Source organism: Salvelinus alpinus, chromosome 3 (assembly GCF_045679555.1).
Source record: "Salvelinus alpinus chromosome 3, SLU_Salpinus.1, whole genome shotgun sequence".
Lineage (NCBI taxonomy): Eukaryota > Metazoa > Chordata > Actinopteri > Salmoniformes > Salmonidae > Salvelinus > Salvelinus alpinus.
Window position 1 is genome coordinate 86,451,372 of NC_092088.1, and position 14,457 is coordinate 86,465,828.

The following is a 14,457-nucleotide window of genomic DNA, read 5'->3' on the forward strand; positions in this document are numbered from 1 at the left end:
TTGAGAATCATACTTAGGTAGCCTGTTTTCCCCATTTTGGTTGTGGGTGTTTTGTTTCCTTTTTAGTGTTTGTTTCACCTTTCAGGACTGTTCGTTTGTTGTTTTGTTGTTTTGTCTAGCGTTGCGTAGTTTTATTAAAGAATATGAACACTTACCACGCTGCACTTTGGTCCTCCTCTTCTCCTCCAGACGACAAGCGTTACAACTCCACAATAATGAGGTCATTCCATTATTCTTTGAGCACCATTATGTTCACTGACCCAAAGAGCCTGCAGGGCAACGACCATACAGTAGGAGTTAGCTACAGGGCACAAACAGATCTGGGACCAGGCTACATCTGAAAGGCTGAAATATGTGTTGAGATAAGATGACTTATCATACCATTGTTAAAGCAACATAATATTCACAATATGTTTTCAGATAGGAATGCTTTTAGGATGACTTATCGTGCCATTGGTATAGCACTGTAATATTCACACTAAATCCAGGTGTTAAATAAACAGTAAAGAAGATGAAAGGAACAAGAGTGTTGAATGCCTGTTTTGTTCCCATAAGGAAACTGTAAATGGCTTATTTTCACTTCCTCACACGTACCTTCATCTGATAGGCCTTCCCTTCCATAAACTGTACAATCATTGATTGACTTCCTGGTTAATCACGGGAAACCCACTAAATCCCTGGACCAGAACTAGACTATGAGCGACACTGCACACCAGGAACTCTCATGCCCATGTCTCCAGTAATCAATTGCTTTTAGATTTGTGAGAAGTAGGGTATGCTTCAGAAAAAAATAGATATTATTGAGAAGCACCCATGGACATTTTCAGTAGTTTTTGGTGTTATTCACCTGCTTTTGTAAAAAAAGAATCAAGAATTTCTCTCTCTCTCTAACTGCAAACTATCTTTGGATAGTAATATTGTCCTGACACCTTGTGGTTGTAAGTAGAACTGAAAGTCAGGAAATTGCAGGAAATTAACGTAAGACCACAACACAGGCAGTCCAAATCTGATATTTTTTTCACTTAATTGCTCTTTTGACTAATCAGATCAGTTCTGAAAAAGATCTGATGTGAAAAGATCTAATGTGATTGGTCAATAGACCAATTAGTGGAAAAATTGCCAGCAGCATATCATCCTGCATCCCACTGCTGCTTGCCTCCGAAGCTAAGCATGGTTGATCCTGGTTGGGAGACCAGATTCTGCTAGAAGTGGTGTTGGAGGGCCAGTAGGAGGCACCCTTTCCTCTGGTCAAAAAATAAATAAAATATCTCAATACGCAAGGGCAGTGATTGGGGACATTTCCTTGTGTAGGGTGCTGTCTTTCGGATGGGACATAAACGGGTGTCCTGACTCTCTTGAATGAGAGTAGGGATGCTAAATTCCCAATCTGGCCTTCATACCATCATAGCCACCTAATCATACCCAGTTTACAATTGGCTCATTCATCCCTGTAACTATTCCCCAGTTCATTGCTGTAAATGAGAATGTGTTTTCAGTCAACTTACCTGGTAAAATAAGGGTTTAAAAAATTGGGCTGCCTGTCTAAATACGGCCTATTATAGTAGAAATAGTGCCTCCCACAATGCAGATGATGGCTGCCGGTGAGGAGCAACTGCAGAAAATATAAGTCGACTGCAGTCGAAACTTCATGAACTTTGATCACATGGTTGTTGTAAAGTTAATGTAGGTGCAAGTTGGACAATTTGTATTCCCACAATGCAACACACTTGGAAAGGTGGTGACCAATGATGATTATCTGCTTGAACGCACTCGGACATTGTATCGATGATAGACATTACCATAGAATATACACAGTCAAACATACAGTAGCCAAGTGCGCAGACACACACACACACACACATACAGTTTGGTTCAGGCAGTACCCATATTTCCCTGTTTAAAAAAAATTATCTGTCACTCCATTAAATCTTGTTAAGGAGGCCTACATACAAACAATTATTGGGAATTGATTGTAAGTTAATTAAAAGTACTTAATTGTTAAACCAAAGATTCTTTAAACTAAGGTTTTAGCGCATCTGTTTCTGTGACAAACTAATATTTCAGACTCATAGTATACTTCCTGGTTCAATCAGCTGTTTTCCCCAGTTTGGTCAAAGGGCGTCCTTGGCCAGAGGTGCACACTGTTATTGATTGGTTTGATGTCACTGCAGAAGTCCACTTTGCTTACATTTATTATTGTGTGTGTATTGATTTATATAAATGTTAAAATACCTAAATACTTACTAGAATGTATAGAGATTAAGTTTATGATGACGTGTTTGTCGTTGAGACACTTACCTGTGGTTGAAGGAAATGTAGCCTACCCCTGTTATTGAACTAGATGGTAGGCTTGAAGCAAATTTACACACACACACACACACACACACACACACACACACACACACACACACACACACACACACACACACACACACACACACACACACACACACACACACACACACACACACACACACACACACACACACACACACACACACACACAGTGTAAGGGTACTCTAGTTATTCTATGTAACTATGCAATTTTCTGTCAAACAGACGAAAGGTCCACATGAATGAGCTCCATATATAAACTATACAGTCCTTTCTGTGATCAACAAAAATGACTAGCAACCCCCCAACAGACCACATCCTTTTGAAGGGGACATTTGTTGTTCACTGTATGAAGAAGAAATGTTGCTCCATATATAAACTCCCAGTAATTTATTGGGTATTTACCAACGCTTCGGCATCACTGTGCCTTCTTCACTGGGCCTTCTTCACTGTGCCTTCTTCACTGTGCCTTCTTCCCTGTGCCTTCTTCACTGTGGCTTCTTCCCTGTGCCTTCTTCCCTGTGCCTTCTACCCTGTGCCTTCTTCATGGTGCCTGCTTCACTGTGCCTTCTTCACTGTGCCTTCTTCACTGTGCCTTCTTCCCTGTGCCTTCTTCACTGTGCCTTCTTCACTGTGCCTTCTTCCCTGTGCCTTCTTCACTGTGCCTTCTTCCCTGTGCCTTCTTCCCTGTGCCTTCTTCACTGTGCCTTCTTCCCTGGGCCTTCTTCCCTGTGCCTTCTTCCCTGTGCCTTCTTCCCTGTGCCTTCTTCCCTGTGCCTTCTTCCCTGTGCCTTCTTCACTGTCCCTTCTTCCCTGTGCCTTCTTCACTGTGCCTTCTTCCCTGTGCCTTCTTCACTGTGCCTTCTTCACTGTGCCTTCTTCACTGTGCCTTCTTCCCTGTGCCTTCTTCACTGTGCCTTCTTCCCTGTGCCTTCTTCCCTGTGCCTTCTTCACTGTGCCTTCTTCCCTGTGCCTTCTTCACTGTGCCTTCTTCACTGTCCCTTCTTCCCTGTGCCTTCTTCCCTGTGCCTTCTTCACTGTGCCTTCTTCCCTGTGCCTTCTTCACTGTGCCTTCTTCCCTGTGCCCTCTTCACTGTGCCTTCTTCACTGTGCCTTCTTCACTGTGCCTTCTTCACTGTGCCTTCTTCCCTGTGCCTTCTTCCCTGTGCCTTCTTCACTGTGCCTTCTTCCCTGTGCCTTCTTCCCTGTCCCTTCTTCACTGTGCCTTCTTATGGATCTATTTGATCAAATAGAACCATAATTACTCTAGTGCTTTAGGCGATGGAGAGGCCAACAATCTCTAGAATGCAATGATAGAAATGTAAAATAGTTGCAATAAATAAAGACAATTCCTTATAAAGAGTGAATCTTATGAGCATTTAGAGAGCACTGAGAGCAGGGAACATTCCTATTAGCCACTTTTTGTAAGCTAATTGTATCTAGGGCAAGTAAGTATTTTCCAGTAATCTCAAAAAACAATGTAATTCTGACAGTTGAAACGATTGTCTTTTGTGTGATATAAAATTTACTTTAAAACAAGATAGAAAATGAGGTAGTCTGGCCCTGGTAACACTTTAGTCGAGATAGCCAACAAATAATGCGGTGATGCTCGTTATAAGCATGCATGATCAATTTATAATTACATTGTAAAGGGACAGAATTCGATACATGCTTATGGAAAGTGTTATAATGCATTATAACCACATCATACTTGTCACACCATTTGGCTATATTACTTGGCTGCTGAATGGATGAACTGTACGGGTTGCCGTAGCCATATATACAGTCATTGGCCGTAGCTCTCCTCAATGACTGCTGGAAAGATGGCGACAGCACACAAACCGGGGAGCTGCAACTCTGCAGAGGGATAAAAAAAACTTCGCAGAAAGACGCCTTTTCGACCAGCTCTTGCAAAAAGAAAACGTGCAAACAGCGTTTAAACTGTTATGGTCATGGATGGTCCCATGCACCACTAGAACCGAGGATTTGTCGACCTACTATGGAGCCTCCGGATAATAGCGAACCTAGCAGGTAGGCGAATAATCAGTGCGATTTCGTGAAAATAAAGAAACTACACAGCCGGGGTTTAGCTAACTGCCACATTGTGAGCTGAACGTGACAACCCAAGCGGGTCAATTGGCGCGCTTGCGCATCTATAGGCAACCACCTACTGTCATAAAGTGAGCCGTGTACAGTTGCAACATTTTTGCAGCGTTCAAGTTGCAAAGTTTTTAGCAGATAAATCTGATCTCTGAAATATCACTTTGCACAGTGTTTATATTTGTTTTGGTATTCCTGGAGAATGGAGGAAATGCTCCCCATTTGAAAGTGGTAACTATTTTCACTTCACATTGGATTTGCAACATCAAAAGGCAGCTAGCTAGTTTTCTAGGCTAGTCAACTAGCTATGTGGCTAACGTTGCTTTAGCGCTTCGTTGTTTATTGTTCACAGTTTTGTCGAAGTGGCAAATGACTTCATCCTTGCAAAGTTTGGTATCGGTTTTCATCAGGATTGTGGCAGCACTTTCTAGATGTATGCACAACATCTCAATAGAACTGTATTTGAAACATGAGTTGAAATGTTGCACTAATTCTCTTGATTTGTTAACCAACGTTAGCTAGCTAACTTTAGCCTGTTAGCTAGGCAGTTACCTAGGCTGTACGTCACAACTAGTTAGCTAACTTTGCTGGTGACCGGTTCAAGTAACTATTCAGTGGCTGGGCTGATATGCTGTCTTGCTATGACGTCTTGGACGGAGGAAGTTGATGGGGAAACAATTCATGTTTTGAAATGTCTGATTTAGTTTTCCTAGAAATGGAATCTGTTCTCTGAAAGAAAAGCACGTAGCTGTGCCGTGTGGCTCCGTTGGTAGAGCATGGGGCTTGCAACGCCAGAGGGTTCGATTCCCACCGGGGACCAGTACGAAAAAGTACGGATAATGGCTTCTACTAAATTACAAAAATGAAAATGTTTGTTGTAAATTACAATGTGGATGGATTACTAGCTATAATAGCCCACTGATTGCTTAGATTGATTGCAAATGTGTAATATATGCTAAATTATATACTGGGTGGTTTGAGCCCTGGATGCTGATTGGCTGACAGCCGTGGTATATCAGACCATATTTTTTTTACTGCAGTAATTACGTTGGTAACCTGTTTATAATAGTAATAAGGCACGGGGGGGGGGCTTGTGATATATGGCCAATATACCACGACTAACGGCTGTGTCCAGGCCGTCGGCGTTGTGTCGTGCTGGGGAATAGTCCTTAGTAGTGTTACATTGGCCATATACCACACACCCCCGGGCCTTATTACTTGTTTACCCAGCCAGGAATTTCGTGCACGCTGTTGTCTATGATCATTCATCATGTATACAGTGCAAGCATCAGGGAAAATATTGGTTCCTAGCTTGAGCGAATGGGACTAGTATTGCAGTATATCCAATGATTCCTGCTCTTTGTTCGGGGAGAGAATGTTCACGTGTTTTCTACTAGAGCATCTTTGAAGCTTTTCACATGCCATTTGTTATTAGTCAGGGACTGTATGTACACTCTGTATGCTCTGGAATCCATTGGAAAATGCCCTCTGAGTTAAATTATAATGGTTCTAGAATCTGCTAAATCATATATTTCTAGATTCTATGAAGCAATTTTGGAATAGATGCTGAAGGAACAGGTTTTTTCATTTGATTTTATTGTCAATGATTGTGTATTAGTTTAGATTGCGGCAGCATCACACTACTACTGATATTTCATTGCAGATTGTTTCTAGCTGTTTTTCGTGCCAGTGGAATGCATGCTGTTGAATGTTTTTCCTTCTATGTACGTCCTTTCTGACCCCACACGACGTCATCACGCTTGTTTGCTCCCGGTGACAGATTCTCTGGAATCCAATGTTATGTCTCTCTCCCCTCCTCCCTCCCCTCCTCCCTCCCTCGAAGCATTTTAAATGTCATTTTTTATTCAACCTTTATTTAACTAGACAAGTCGGTTAAGAACAAATAATTATTTACAATGACGGCCTACAAGCATGCAACAGTGCCTGGCCTACACTGCATGGCGTACTGAATTGAACAGATAGCACATGCTGTTGACTGCTAAATCGTGTTCAATGCTTTCAAGTGTGGTTCTTGATTATGGTCTGTGTCATCACTTTGATCCTTCCGGCTGGCTGTGTTTTCAATCTAAGTCTTCTTTGCAAGCACACAGACTTGTCTTGATGTCGAGTCACTGTACTGCTGCTGTGTCAGATTTGTGTGCACTCTTTCCGACTCCATTGCGCTTGTTGTCAAGCTGAAAATGGCATGACTATTAGTTTAAGTAGCTGGCGGGATGGCACAGACGGTTGAAATCATTGCATATAGGTTGCATCCCAAATGGCTCCCTATGTAGTGCAATACTTTTGACCTGGTGAAGTAAAATAAAAAATTGTGCACTATGTAGGGGATAGGGTGTTATTTGGGACTTAACCATAGTTATGCAGCATATGAGTGGGGACTGGGGAGCTTGAAGTTCCTCTCTCCCAGGAATCAGTTTGTGCACTGCTCATTTTATTTGTGTCCTAACTCATAGGCTGTCCCACACAGCACCCTATTTCCCCTTGGTACACTACCTCTGACCAGAACCCAATGGCACCCTGTTCTCTAAGTAGTGCACTACTTCTGACCAGGACCCATAGGGCTGGAACTGGGATTGCATTGGGCTTGAATATTTCAAATCAAATTTATTTATATAGCCCTTCGTACATCAGCTGATATCTCAAAGTGCTGTACAGAAACCCAGCCTAAAACCCCAAACAGCAAGCAATGCAGGTGTAGAAGCACGGTGGCTAGGAAAAACTCCCTAGAAAGGCCAAAACCTAGGGAGGAACCAGGCTATGAGGGGTGGCCGGTCTTCTTCTGGCTGTGCCGGGTGGAGATTATAACAGAACATGGCCAAGATGTTCAAATGTTCATAAATGACCAGCATGGTCAAATAATAATAATCACAGTAGTTGTCGAGGGTGCAGCAAGTCAGCACCTCAGTAGAAAATGTCAGTTGGCTTTTCATAGCCGATCATTAAGAGTATCTCTACCGCTCCTGCTGTCTCTAGAGAGTTGAAAACAGCAGGTCTGGGACAGGTAGCACGTCCGGTGAACAGGTCAGGGTTCCATAGCCGCAGGCAGAACAGTTGAAACTGGAGCAGTAGCACGGCCAGTGGACTGGGGACAGCAAGGAGTCATCATGCCAGGTCGTCCTGAGCCATGGTCCTAGGGCTCAGGTCCTCCGAGAGAGAGAGAGAAAGAAAGAGAGAATTAGAGAGAGCATACTTAAATTCACACAGGACACTGGATAAGACAGGAGAAGTACTCCAGATATAACAAACTGACCCTAGCCCCCCGACACAAACTACTGCAGCATAAATACTGGAGGCTGAGACAGGAGGGGTCAGGAGACACTGTGGCCCCATCCGATGGGGACATTTTTTTGATTTACACATCTAGTTTTTCTGGATCTATGTCAAGTAATGCAAAGGGAAAAAATGGCACAGCAGCCATTTTGGGAGGGGGTGTGGATGACCACACACCATAGCAGTCATCTTTTTTGTAGGGACACAGCCCCTATATTTGAGCGACGATGTCATGCTGTCAATCTTAGAGTTACAAGTTCCAACAAACTGTGTCCCAAATGAGGAAATGGCACCCTATTTCCTATGGGCCCTGGCCAAAAGTAGTGCACTATATAGGATGCCATGTGGGACACAGCCCCTATGCTGAACAGAGACAAACAAGGCACATGGTTGTGCAACTGTCTGTCAGCTGGAGTTAAGGTCACCCCTGTCCCTAGCTATTATATTGCCTAGTCAGACCATTATTCTGTTCCAGCTGGCTGATGGAGGGTATTAGATGGCTACTGTTTGGCGTGTCACAGAGAATTTTAGACCAACCTTAACTTGTCCATACTTCCCCAACAATGTGTACACCGCCATCTTGTCCATTTGAACGTTTTTCTCATTGATCGAGACAGGTGAGTGTCATAACAGGCAGCACATTGGGGTGGACTGGACACCCACATGTCTCAATGAGAGAAGATTTGAAATAGACAAGATGGTGGCGTACACATTGCTGGATTATTTCATGAGCATAAAATTGATTTTATTGAAAAATGCTCCGTTATTAAAAATTCAAACGAACCTCCTGCAACTAGACTTCGACATTTGGGGCGGCAGGTTTTAGCATTTAGCAGTGGTTAGAGCATTGGGCCAGTAACCAAAAGGTTGCTGGATCAAATCCCCAAGCTGACAAGATAAAAATCTGTCGTTCTGCCCCTTAACAAGGCAGTTAAACCCACTGCCCCGGTAGGCTGTCATTGTAAATAAGAATTTGTTCTTAACTGACTTGCCTAGTTAAATAAATAAAGGTGACATTTTTTTAAAGTAATTTTTTTTGAAGAAATTGGTTGTCTTCCAAGTCAGGAATTGAGGAAGTATCACCAAGTTAAGGTATGTCAAATTCTCTGTGCTACGCCAAACATGACCTAACCTGTAACTGCTAATGGAACATCCCATTAGCCCCTTACAATCTGCAGCTACCCTGTCCCTGACTGTACAAGACCACATCAATTGCAAGCATGGTTAAAAATGCATACACAATTCACTCACTAACTATTCATAGCTGCTGCCAACCATTGCAGGGAAGGACAGGATGGAAATCTTTTGTCAATGCTGTTTGGGATTCTGGCTGGCCCAGTAGCATTCAGGCATTCTCCCACAAGCATTCCATGGATTTCAGAATAGTGCTGCGTAGAGAAGAGGATAGTCATCTCATGGCCCAGAGCAGGAGGAGCCCTTGGCTAGAACTCGTTAATGCAACACTGTGGATGGAACACTCAGCCCCCCCCCCCCCCCCCCCAAGCATTCCCAGCCTACAGCCCACCACTGCCCTTCAGGCTCCATCACTGCTTCAGGGATACAAGGCTACAAAGCTCTCATCAGAGCACTGTTAGAGACATCTGACACTTAGTATTTTTGTTTTTCTCTCTGTCTCTCTCTAATAAACAGCTGCTGCACTTGCCTTTGCACGCTTGGAAAAGACTGGTGCGCATCATGCCACACCATGTGATTCAGGAAGGAAGTGTCCTAAGGTTATTCAGGCCATAATCATTACATGATTGTCTGTTTACATTACGCCCTAGCAGTGTTTCCTCTGGAAAGGTTGTAGAATTTTTGTTGAAGGGCTGAGAAGCTCAGTTCTGGTGTCTTTTTAAAAGGACATTCTACTCCAAAATGACTGAAAATAGAATTATGCTGACGCCATTTAAAATATTATTTCCACCTCCAGAAATGAGCCCAATAACATATTGGTAAAATGATTTAACATATTAGACCATGCATATATCCTATACATGGTCCATATTTTTAGGTGTGCTATTAGCAATAAGCATTATCACCTGTAGCCAGACTGATGCAGCATAGTGGCTAGAAATAAATAGGCTGAAGCATGGGGTTGTCTATCTGCATTTACCCCATTGGGCTAATCATTAGCAAGATCTCAAATGTGATCCATTGGGCTAATCATTAGCAAGATCTCAAATGTGATCCTTCTACTAGTTAGCATCCTATTAATGAATATTATGTCCCAAAAAATGTGCATAAACACAGTGAATATAATGTAGGCCTACCTGTTACAGTAACTTTGAGTAACACACTCCCTGCCTGTAGTTCTCACTGAAGCAACTTCATGTCACAATCCCCCAACACTTTTCCTGTTTGCCACTATTGCTAAAAAAAATTATAATAATCTGTCTCATCACAACTTAAGTCACTTCCCCCAAAAAGATGTTGAGGTAGGGTGGCGTTTTACCCCAAGTAACCCTAGAATTGTGTTACATTTAGCCCCACTCTCCCCTATGCACTAGGCAAATTGTGATTGCAAGAATTGTTGTGCATTGAATGCATGTCAGAATGTATGTTCCCCCCTCTATGGCACACGTAACTGGAATGCCCCTTGAGAGGAATATTACACACAACAACAAGCCGACTAGGTAACTAGATAAACTATTCTACTGTGGGATTGTCTGGTTGTTCTAGTCATTACTCGTTTTGTTTGCAGAGAAAGTACATGTGGACTGTTCTAGCATCTTCAAATTGGTGTTGTGGCAATGATTTTTGTCATAGCACAGTGTCAAATCTAAATGACTGCAGTAGAAACACTGCACCCTATCTAGTACTGGTTGGCTTTAGCAGGGAGGGCAAGCTTTTCACCACTTTTTTCCCCTGTCCTTGTCTTTCACTGTTCTGTATTATGCCATGTTTTGTGTGGACCCCAGGAAGAGTAGCTGCTGCTTTTGCAACAGCTAATGGGGATCCTAATAAAATCCTAAATCATATCGTCAGCCAAGGCTGTGGTTGCAGGATCTTGATAGAACACAGAAAAGACAGTCAAACTTACAGCTATGTGGCAATCAGAGGATTCTCGGGTTAGACATGATTCTCGGGTTAGACATGATTCTCGGCTTTAGACATGATTCTCGGCTTTAGACATGATTCTCGGCGTTAGACATGATTCTCGGCGTTAGACATGATTCTCGGCTTTAGACATGATTCTCGGGTTAGACATGATTCTCGGGTTAGACGTGATTCTCGGGTTAGACGTGATTCTCGGGTTAGACGTGATTCTCGGCTTTAGACGTGATTCTCGGGTTAGACGTGATTCTCGGGTTAGACGTGATTCTCGGCTTTAGACGTGATTCTCGGCGTTAGACGTGATTCTCGGCGTTAGACGTGATTCTCGGCGTTAGACGTGATTCTCGGCGTTAGACGTGATTCTCGGCGTTAGACGTGATTCTCGGGGTTAGACGTGATTCTCGGCGTTAGACGTGATTCTCGGCGTTAGACGTGATTCTCGGCGTTAGACGTGATTCTCGGCGTTAGACGTGATTCTCGGCGTTAGACGTGATTCTCGGCGTTTGACGTGATTCTCGGCGTTTGACGTGATTCTCGGCGTTTGACGTGATTCTCGGGGTTAGACCCTCTGTACTCCCATGGATCTGAAACATTGGCAGGGCATTCCAATCCAGGCATTACAGTTCTAGATTTCAGTTTTAAATGCCACCAGCTGGTCTCTTGGGATGCAATGTCATGTTTCATTGTTGTCTTAAGTACTGTGCAGCACAAAAATGATGACTTTCCCCTTTTTTGCAAAATTATTTTGATCAGGGTTCAAGCGCATTCTTCGGGCAATCAAAGCTGTGTATGGGCATGGCTGTGCACGTGTGTGGTGCTGTCCGATGTAGTGCTGGGCGATATGGCCAAAATATCAATTTGAAAAATACCATATATTTGACGGTATTTTATGTTTTTGATTTAATAAAAGTTCTACATTTGCTTTATGACTAGTGCGGGTGGCAACACATATTCTAAATTATTTCAATGGGTCTTTCTCCATTCTGATAGGTTGAAGTTGAATTGAACAGTATAAACCAAAAAATAATTTCTTGAATTTCCATCAATTTCTGCATTTCCTGCACTCATTTGAGATCATTTCCACACTGCCACGATATGGAGGAAAATACTAGGCCTTATTTTTAACCAAATGTTGCAATTTAGATCTAAACACTTGGGTGAACCTTTGGAATCATGGAAGTACAATGTTTATTCTAATTCTATAGTTAGAATATAAATAACAGTGGGCTCTTTGAATACAGTGTTGGACATGACAACAAATGAAAATGCCATGGATGAGTTATTGTGACAGAGTAGGAACCAAAGTGATGTTCAGTGTTTCCTAGGGAACCCTATAATCTTTGGCTACGTTAAATCTTTATTCATGTAGTCAACATATTCATGCTTCGCCTATTCCTCTTTGATTTAGAAGATACTGTTGCACAAACAACATGCTGATTTAGGCCTCCACCAGCACTGGTATCCGGCTGTATTAGCTAGCTACATTTGCTCTGACTCAGTACTTTTATTAGCTAGCCAGCTAACTAGGCATTAGTGGCTAACACAATTTAGCTTAACTTGCTAAGAAAATACAAACTAGCTGTTTGCAGATGTAAGAAACACAAACTAATTTTGTAATTATAGAACGCTTGTGGATTTATGTTAAGATCAAAGTGGAAACAACATCGTTGTCATCAACATTGTTGCATGTGCTGCATTGACCATGCAGCCTGAACGGAAGCGTCTCGTGGTCAAGCAACAACAAATGTGCCCCTTGAGTGGTGATCCTTGAGTGGGAGAGAGAGTGGGAGAGGGAGTGGGAGAGGGAGTGGGAGAGAGAGTGGGAGAGAGAGTGGGAGAGAGAGTGGGAGAGGGAGTGGGAGAGAGAGTGGGAGAGAGAGTGGGAGAGAGAGTGGGAGAGAGAGTGGGAGAGAGAGTGGGAGAGAGAGTGGGAGAGGGAGTGATGACTCGAGTAGCGGAGTCAACTATACAAATGGGTGTTACAAATGGGCGTTACACACTGCGTATCACATTTAACAAACCAAACATTCAAATAAAGTTATAGAAGGTAAAGTAAAAACCCAAACCGGTCCCTGCATCAATACCGGTGTATAGAGTAAAATACGGTATACCGCCCAGCCCTAGTCCAATGTTGCTATCTGGGTGGTGTCAGTCACATATTCACACTGTTTTCTGAGCAGGGTGGGGTCCAGTTTGGCCTGTTCTGTTCTTCTATTTTTCTTCTGGTTTAGTGGCAGATATTCTGCTGTCATCCTACTGGTGTTACAGAGAATGTTGTTGAGGAGCTAGAGACACCGATACATTCTACACAAGAATGGTAATTGCGTAACACTCGCATAGAATTAAAAAATAAACTCAATTGCACCTTTCAGTCTTTCCAAAGCTGTAGTCTATGTTCTGACATAGTAATGGATCAGTCTTTCCAAAGCCGTAGTCTATGTTCTGACATAGTAATGGATCTTATCTGAAACCACTGAGTTTTTGCAACCTAAAATCTTTCCAGAGTGGAGTGTGGCATCAGCACTTTCACGTGTGGTTGTGTGAACCATAGTGAGCTTCTGCATCTGATGGAGCTTTTCTGTCATTATTCCTCACTACAGTGAAAAGTGGGCAACAGGCACATGCTTTCTTGTAAAAGTGACCCAGAAGTGTTCCTCCCTAAAAATGTAAAAACCCTCCTTGTCAATTGTACAAGAATGACACATTTTTGCTGAGAGCTTGTTGCTCCTGCAAAAACAATCCAGCCAATCCCCCGGCCCCCTCCTAGCTGAACAATCATTCAACCCTATTTGGTTGTTGAGGGCAATAGGCATTGTGAGCAAGGGAGCGTTCCAAATGGCACCCCATTCCCTATGTAAGGCACTACTTTTGACCAGGGCCCATAAGTAGTGAACTATTTAGGGAATGGTGTGCCATTTGGGATGTGACCCAAGTGTGCTGCTCTGTCTCCCCAGCCAGCTGTGTCCAGGCTATTTAGCTGTATGGGCCTTCCAGGCCACGTGTCAACCCACACAATGGAGTCCTCCTGCCTGTTACAATAGTCCTGGTGCTATGGGGGGGGTCAAAGGTCACTAAATCACCTCTTGCAATCTGGCTCCTGCTGCAGTGCCTTTATGTGTAGAGTCAAGACACCCCCCACCACAGACACTTTGGCCCCTCCTAGCAGTTTGTCATGCACGCTGTTTCCCTGCCCAGAGGCTGTAACATTCCACCAGCCTTTATTACGTCCCGACAGTACCAAAGGCTATCAGATGAGCCATTCAGATTGAGGCACCCAGACACTTGACACCATCTGCACTGCAGCAGTAACGCAACTGCTGTCAGATGGGCACTTCTGAGGGCACACGCACGTACACACAAACAGTGCAGCAGTAATTCACTAGTGTCAGATGGGTGCCACTCTGAAGCCATCAGGCAACAAAAGAGCACAGTGGATTTTTCTTCTAGAAGTAGCTTGGAGCAGAAGGAGCATGCTACAGGGACACGAGTGTAGGGGCTGGCCCCAACTAAATAAAATCTTGGTCGACCAAAAGTCCTCTTCTTTTGACCAATAGTTTTTTTTTCTATTTTTTTTTCTACATAGACACACTGAATACTTTCCGAATGCACTGTATAACAACCAGCCTTTCACATCACAAGCACACAGTAGCATAACCAAGTTACAGGATCTCAACCGTA

General features: G+C 43.2%; 1 protein-coding gene across 4 annotated transcripts in view; it reads left to right on the forward strand.

Moving 5' to 3' along the window:
- The first annotated feature begins 4,116 nt into the window (after nt 1-4,116).
- Nucleotides 4,117-14,457, forward strand: part of LOC139571481 (mitogen-activated protein kinase kinase kinase 4-like) — a 39,171-nt gene continuing 28,830 nt past the window's right edge. For 2 of the 4 annotated variants that reach the window (XM_071394402.1, XM_071394403.1), the window contains exon 1: nt 4,117-4,365. In XM_071394402.1, coding sequence (XP_071250503.1) covers nt 4,334-4,365 — 32 coding nt within the window. In that variant the 5' untranslated portion in view covers nt 4,117-4,333. Of the gene's footprint in view, nt 4,366-4,500; nt 4,666-5,143; nt 5,265-14,457 lie in introns of those variants that run through there. The other 2 variants (XM_071394404.1, XM_071394405.1) reach the window with 2 other exon arrangements.